The 8,682-nt window shown below is 29.6% G+C and overlaps 1 protein-coding gene across 1 annotated transcript; it reads left to right on the top strand.

Moving 5' to 3' along the window:
• Positions 1-3,100: 3,100 nt before the first annotated feature.
• Positions 3,101-8,153, top strand: LOC105620439. The gene is given in 4 exon segments (XM_012201930.1): positions 3,101-3,185; positions 4,122-4,289; positions 7,460-7,674; positions 7,947-8,153. Coding segments are annotated over 4 exon segments (675 nt in total).
• Positions 8,154-8,682: the final 529 nt, after the last annotated feature.

Here is an 8,682-nt window from a genome sequence, read left to right as displayed (position 1 = left end):
CCTGACTACTCTGAATTATTAAATTTATGGACCAAGAAAGTAATTCATATTTAGTTATTTTATTATGTTAGGATTTATTGGATTTCATATTTATGGTTTAACGGATTAATTTAAAGATTATAATAAGATAACATTGATCGTTGGTTTCGAAATGTCTCTGTTTATATTGTTTATATAGTTTATTATGTCGGATACTTAGGGGAAGCCCGGGCAGCGCGGACGTTAAGATTGAGAAGAAAAAAATGACACAATTAAAATTGAGGTCAGAAACCATTTTTATTCTCATAAATCTCTTAAAGGACTTAATTTTGAAATAAAATTCAAAAAATTAAAAAACTTGAATATTAATATGTTATTTTAATTAAAATATAAAAAAGAGAAACCATCCGTTTTGCCCGACACCTCTGGGGAAAGTGAATAGATCACTCGAGCAATGCAAATGAAATTTAAAAAATTAGAATCAATCTTGGCAATCGTCACAAAAGTAGTTATCGAATCCTCTATATGTAGTGCCTTTATGGGCTTATTTGGTACAATGATTACACTGGATCAGTCATAAACAAATCATCATACTGACCAAAAAATAAACAAAAATGAGATGTAAACACGTGTCTTTCATACACTCAAAAGGTCGTTTGTTCTTTCGTATTCCCAGTATTGTAATCATGTCACCGAAAGTAAAGAGGATCATTTGCTTTGCCCCGCTTTGCCCAAAGGATCTACCTGGCGCGAATTTGGAAAGGTTAGAATAAGTTGAAGCACCAAGTGAAAAATTTTAACCTTGAATACACGTTTAAAGACGCAGAATTTTTATAAAAAAATCATTCACACTAATTAAAGAACAATTATATATAATAATTACGTATCTAAGGAAAAATCGCAAGGAAACACTCAATTTTCTATATGTCTCTATTAAACACAAACGCAATCATATGTCGTTTCGTATTTTCATAACGTCGCTGGCCATCCAAATGCTAGAGATTCATAGCGCAATTTCAGATAGATAAGCGAAAATATAAAATATTCGCTTTATTCAGGGCATCTATTTTGTCCGGGCTTCCCCTATATATATATATATTTTTTATATATATTCTTATGTTAAGAACTGCTTTAACTTAAGGAATTAGTGTCCGTTTCTGAATTATTTAAGTACTTTCCAGAGATTGGACAAGCTTGCGTGATTTAGCCAAATAAGTCCGAATTTTATATTTTAAATAATGAGAATCACTTGTTTTAATTATTTTGAAATTGAGATAATTAATTTGAGATAATCAATTTTAATTAATCTATAATTTAAAATAGGTTTATCCTTATTTCAAACAGCTTTATTACTTTTGTTATTAATAAAGTTATTTTGGAAATATCTGAATGGATTTTTATTGAATTTTGAATTGATGAAATTTTTGATAAAGCGGGAAAAGATCAATGTTTAAAAATAAATTTTGTTTGATTAGAAATTTGATCATTTTAATTTGGACACGCCGTCTTGCCTTTTAGGCATTCAAAACTGATTAAATTAATTATTTCTACAAACCAATACTTCTTGAAAAGATGTTTAAACTATCGCCGCACTCCTCAGCGATAGTTAATTATCAAATCTGTTGCTACTCTCTTTGTTAGCGACTGGTTTTTCAAATCAATAAATTCGATTTAAGATTAATCTTTAATTTGAAAATAGCTAATAAGAATCAAAAGATCAAATTAACCAATCAAAAATCTAAATTAATTCCTTTAATGAGTTGATTTCCACAATCTCATATTTTTTTTTGTCAGGGACGCAAAATTGATCCGAAGCAGTGAATTTCTCACAACTAATTAGGTTGTTCCTTCCGGTTAAAAAGATCTACCATTAATTCACTCCTTTTATAATTTAATGATAACAATCCTCCGCGCGGATTTCTTATCACTTCTTACTTAGGAATGCTATGTAAAAAGAAGGTGAGGGAAAATTCTTATCCACACGAAATCAAATCTAAAATCAATATTATTGTTTGTCCGTGACGGCACCATCGTTATCTTCCGACATGAGTTGCTATTAAGCTTGATTATCATTTGAGTGTCATTTTGTATTGCTTTTTTTAATTTCAAATCTAGTTATAAATTGTTAATGTTAAATAAATATAGAGTCATAAATTGCTAATTTTATGTTATTAATTTGGAAAAGATTTACTTGAGAAAATATCGTCACGTAACTTATATGTACTTATATGTAAATATATTTCGTTGGCTCCTAGCCCATCTATTTTACTTTAAAATTTTATTCTTATTGAGCCATATTATCATTAATTTATGTTTATTTCATATATTAATTTGATATAAAACTTTTTGGCATTACAATCTATGCAGGTATATTTCTCAGTGTTTTATATTAAAAAAAAGTTTAAAAATATTTCAAACTATAGAAATCAAAATTTTAAGCGGTCTAGCTGGATCTTGTATGATTCTTATGTGAATTTATATATACTATGTCCCTAGAAACGCGCGCCGAAATGATTTTTTTTGGTTTTGAAACACTAATTCTACTAGATTACCGAAATAATATCACAAGTTAAATTGAAAAAATTTTTTAGCAATTTAACAAATTTTTGCTACTTATTCGCATCTTCGAAACGATCTTAATAATATTGAACGACATATTAAAATCTGTAAATTAATATATAATAATTAATTCTTATTATGAAAAATATTACCTCAAGGAAGTCAAATCTGATTCTCTTTTATTCCGTGCGAGCGTCCTAAGCCTTTAAATTATCAGCCTTAATAATATTCTTTCCTCAATTGGAAGAATATGAAGGAACAACGTCTCTTTAAACGACGTAAATAAACAATATAATTTATATATGTGACAAATTATAGAAATTAAAGCCTTAAATGGTCTAGATACTCCCGGCTGAGGAATATTTTTCGCTAAAATAAGAATTAATGTAAACCCGTGCATTATCTAGATGAAAGAGCACTTTCTTCTTCGCCAAATGGGAATGTTTTTTTCTTTAAAATGTTGTTGAAACAGTCCAATAAGGCTGCATAGTAATCGCCATTGATTATTTGCTTCGACGGAAGGTAATCGATATAAATTATACCACGTGCATCCCAAAAAATTATGGCCATCTTTCCGGCTGACTTTACGGTTTTCACCTTCTTCGGAGCTGGTGAAGTCCATTGTTTTGACTATTTCTTCGTCTCAGGTGTGAAGTAATGAATCCATGTTTCCACAGTAATAAATCGACGCAGAAATTTATCTGAAGTACGTTGAAATTACATCTCCAAACATTGTTTTGAAATCGTCACACGGTTGCGCTTATGATTCACAGTGAAAAAACGCGGCACCCATCTTGCCGATAGCTTTTTCATACTCAATTGTTCGTGAAAAATTGAAATCACTGTGCCATGTGATATGCCTGTAGCCTCAACAAGCTCGCGACTTTTACTCGTCGATCAGTCAAAACAATATCGTGGACTTTATTAATGATTTTTGGCGTAGCAGCCTCAATTGAACGTCCCGAACGAGGTGCATCGCAAGTGGATGTACCACATTTAAATTCATTCACCCAATTGTATACAGTCGCAAACACTGGTGCAGATGTGAACATTATCCAATCCAATCGGCTTTAATTTCTTTCGGCATGAAACCTTTCATACGTAGATGTTTGATCACTGCACGAAACTTGTTTTTTTGCAAAAAATACAAAAGTTGTTCGCTTTAATCATCTACAGAAATGAAACCACGCGATGAATTCCGCTCAAAAATTTAATCAGCTGAAAAATGCTACTTGTCAAAATGTGACATGACACTGCGAGTGTCCTCTGATAGATTTTCTAAGATGTTATTGACTTGCCCTCGTATATTGTCTAAAAACATTAATTTCAATCAAAGTTACCTATCAAAATTTCAAAGTCTTTCAGATCTATGATGTGTGTTTCAGAATTTTTCGGAAAGTGTATGTTCTATTATAGAATAAATGTAGAATTCAAAATAAATAAAAATTTCAATAGTTTTCTTATTTTAAAAATAAAATTTCTTATAGATTAGTCTCACATTGGCTGCATTTCAAAAAACTTAAACTATTAAGATCGAATTAAATCATTTAACAAATTGTTATTCTATATTAAATTGTAATTAGCAATCGCTTTCATTAACATTTGCTTGGCGGATGTTTCGTATGTTTCGGAGTATTCGACAACGACACCACCTCCAAAGTCGTATAGTTTTCAATATGAAGCAGGACGATATCCAGAACATATCGATCGTGTTTAACAGGAAACCGGTGACAAACATGGAATTATTCACGGTAATGTAATAAAAATTACTTTTATTATTTGTCTTTGGAATGTAAAAGATATGAATATACAATATTATATATCGCTCTAAACTTTGCTATTTAATATTAAAACATAAATTACAAACAATTCTTTAACGCTTGTATAATTTTCAAACAAATTAATAAATTAATAAATAGTACTTAGGTACTTATCAACAATTAAATGAACTATAATTAGACAAAGCAAAATTTATTATTTTACAATATACTATAATTTTCCACCGATACGTTTCAATTATACTTAGTCCTCATCAGTCGCAGAAATATAATTATCTCATATAATAAAAATTAAATTAACATATTTAAAGGATCATCTCAACTTCGATTTTCAATAGTCAGTATAAACGCAATCATATTATATTTAGTCAATTTGTTGAACAATAAAACATAGTAATAATGAGTCATACCAGATATGTAAATATGAAACCGGAATTTTTTAATAGAAAATACACGTTTATTGCATGAAAATGATAAAAAATATTTTATTCGAAGTATTGCCCATTGGTAGCTATACATTTTTTCCATCTGTTTGACAATTTGTGGATGCCACGCCAAAAAATTGTTGCTCTTTTGAGTCATCTAGCCATCTTCGTAAGAAGTGAAGCGCTGCTGAGCAAGTGCGTGTCCCATTGATGCAAATAAGTGGTAATCGGACGGAGCCAAGTCTGGTGAGTAAGCCGCATGCAAAAGTATTTCCCAACCAAATGCCTCAATCGTTTCCTTGACCAGTTTTGCTGTGTGATGATGGTGCATTATGATGAAGCAAAATCACTTTGTGTTGCCTTTTTTGATATTCCGGTCGTTTTTCACACAAAGCTTGATTCAAATTGATGATTTATTGTCGGTAGCGTTCAGAATTAACGTTTCGCCAGTTTTAGCAGCTCATAATAAATCACACCTTTCTGATCTCACCAAACACAGAGCATTGTCTTCCGTCCATAGCGATTTGTTGAATTTGAGCGTCATCCTCATCCAACAATGCTTGCAATTCACTGTCTTCAAACTTTTTCGGTGGTTTTCCACGTTCTTCGTTTCTCACGTCGCCAAAATCGCCACTTTTGAATTTTTTAAACACTCAAAGCACTGTGATTTATCAAGAGCTCACCGTAAGCTTCGACAAGCATTCGATGCGATTCTGCAGCAGTTTTTTTCAAATGGTAATAGAAAATCAATGCCAGGCACAAAATTCGACATGTTTAATACTATTACAAACTATACTGTTGTATGAAACTTGTATTGTTGTAAGTTGAAAATCTTTGTCAGATGTCAGAACAAGAAAATGGCATCGATGGCGCCGTCTGACTATATTGACAGCTATGGCCATCTATTGGTAAATTCCGGTTTCATATTTACATACCTAGTAATCCACCAATTCGTCGGTTAATAGCGAGAAAGGGCAATCAGTGTGAGTAAAAGAAAGTTTCCAATAAAATTACAGATGTAGATTGATGTCAAATTATATAAAATAGTTGTCCTTAATCCCGAGCAGAAATTGAACCTCATGACTAGCTAGTCAGAAAAGTTGTGTCTTAGATAACTGCTGTCTAGTATTTCTGACTAGTTACTAGCTAGTTATGTACTCATTTCTCCTAATAGCTGTACAAGAAAAATTAAGTGTTAGTGGCTAGATATAAAATATGTTACACAGTCATGGCATGGAAAATCATAGCTAGCTATTAGCTAGTAATGTAACGCTCACTTCTCCCAGTAACTGTACAAGAAAAATTAGCTAATAGCTAGACATAAAATGTTACACAGTCATGGAAAATCATAGTTAGATAGTAATGTTCTCCTAGCAGCTGTATAAGAAAAATTATCTAGTAGCTGTCTATCCTACACTACTGCTTAGTAATTATAACGTTACATTTATCTTATTTACTGGGCAGCCATTAGTCAAATTTCTTGACATGAAAAAAATCTGTTTAGTGACTGCCTAGTAATTACGATGTTACACTTACATCACTAGATAGATTTATTGATATTACGAAATATTAGCTAGTGACGAGTTAGAAATCTTATCTAGTTAATGCTGTCTAGTGGCTAGATGGTAAATTAGATCGGCTAGATTCATTTCTGCTCAAAATACTTTGGTAGATAAAATATTCATGAGGCAAATACACATAATATATTTTAATGAATTAGCTGTCTATTGCGATTGCAAACTAAAAAATCAAGATCTTATATCATGTAAATAAGGATTTGACTCTAAATTTTTTACTTTGCAATCGCAATAGCTAACAATTGCTAATTCATTAAAATATATTATGTAAATTAAAATATATTATGTATATTTGCCTTATGAATATTTTATATCCAATAGTATTAAGGACAATCATTTTATATAATTTGACATCAATCTACATCTGTAATTTTACTGGAAATTTTCTTTTACTCACACTGATTGCCCTTTTTCACTGTTAACCGACGAATTGATTGGACGATTGATTGGACGAATTGATATGACTCATTATTATTATGTTTTATTGTTCGACAAATTGATTACATATAATATGGTTGCGTTTATACTGACTATTGAAAATCGAAATTGAGATGATTCTTTAAATATGTTAATTTAATTTTTATTATATATTTGTCACACATCTAATTATAGTTCATTTAATTATTGACCTGAGTACTATTTATTAATTTATTAATTTATTTGCTATTTAACATTAATTATCTATTATCTATTATGGAATATAATTATTTACTAATACATTCTACTTGCATACCAATGTACTCATTATATTTCATCGATTGCGAACTCTGCATTAAGTTAAAGCATAAAACAGAAATTAATCAAACAATTTTACACATGCACATCGTATATCGGTTCATATTGACTTTATTATACTTGATAAAACAAAAAATATTTGTCCAATTTAAATGTACTTAACATAAATTGTATGAGTATAAAATAAGATTCATTGAATCATTCTCGGATTTTAATTTTTCCTTCTTTTCAATTATAAAAAATAAACTACATGATCATATTTAAAGAATTAATTCTAATTTGACCACTTTAACGTTAAATAATGTGTAACAATAATGTGTAATATTTCATAATGCAGTAATTAAAAAAAATAATGCTATTCTGTTAGTCGTAGTCTTAACGATCTACATATGTATACATATTTTAGGAAGATATTCGTACATCGAGCCAAAGCACAAAGTACGAACGGTGGAGTATGCAGCCGATAAAAATGGATTTCATCCTGCCTTAATCAATTTTGAGAATGCTTTTATTCAACCTATCGATTCAGAAGCCGTAAGATTGGCCAAGAAAAAACATTTTCATCTTTATCACAGGATTGCAGAAGCAAACACTCATAACATCTCAATCAATTTGCCGCGAGTAATTGTCTTATATATTTATTGATATAGAACAGTAAAATTGAAGATTTAATTTTAACTCAAGCTAATTTTAAAATAAAAAATCTCAATTAACAGAAATTTAAATAAGTTAAATCTTCTGTTAAAAAGACGATTAAAGAAAATGAAAAAAAGCTTTATTTGTTCGAAAAATACATCCGACAATATCTCGATAAAAAATTATATTTTGATTTCGTTAGATTATTCGTTTTCAATAATTTGTTTTTTATTGCTATGCTTAATATTGTATTGCAGGATTCAGCGAGCGTGGCAAAAGCGAAGGACAAATATAATGAATTGTACCACAGAATCGCGGAACAACATGCAGCGATAGCCGCACAAAGGGAAGCTGAACGGCGGGCTTATGACGCAATTTCCGTCGCCAATGACGTAAATAATCATTCGATATTAATAATGTTTTATGCATGTCTTAACAAATTACTGCGTATTGCGTATGCTTAAAAAAAATTACATTTCATCCGAGACGCATGGTAATGCTTGTTCTTCTTCTTTTATCTCTTTCTCGTCATGATTTTTAAAAATCAAATTAATTAAATGATATAGAAAAAGTGTCTGTTCGATTACAAGTAAAATAATTGTTAATTATAATCAATTCAATTAATAAGATATGTTTAATCAGAGGAGTAACATAATATAAGACAAGCTGTGTTCAAATATAAATTAATTAAATTAATATCTATAATAATTGTATGTAGGAGAAGCTAAATAAAGTTAATTTACACAAAAGCTTACAAAAATTCATAATAATAGAAAAAAATTTAATGAAGTTTAACGCAAATAATAAATAAAAAATTTTCATTTTTTAATTTATAATAAAGTTTACATACATTATTTTTAAACGTTTACATTTTCTATGTTTTCGAAAATACAACATTATTATATAGATATGCTTCCAGATAATTATATTTTTACTAGTAACGAATATATATATATATATATATATATATATATATATATATATATATGTGTG

This window comes from Atta cephalotes, assembly GCF_000143395.1.
Source record: "Atta cephalotes unplaced genomic scaffold scaffold00026, whole genome shotgun sequence".
In the NCBI taxonomy this organism is placed as follows: domain Eukaryota; kingdom Metazoa; phylum Arthropoda; class Insecta; order Hymenoptera; family Formicidae; genus Atta; species Atta cephalotes.
This window is presented reverse-complemented; position numbering and strand designations above follow the sequence as displayed.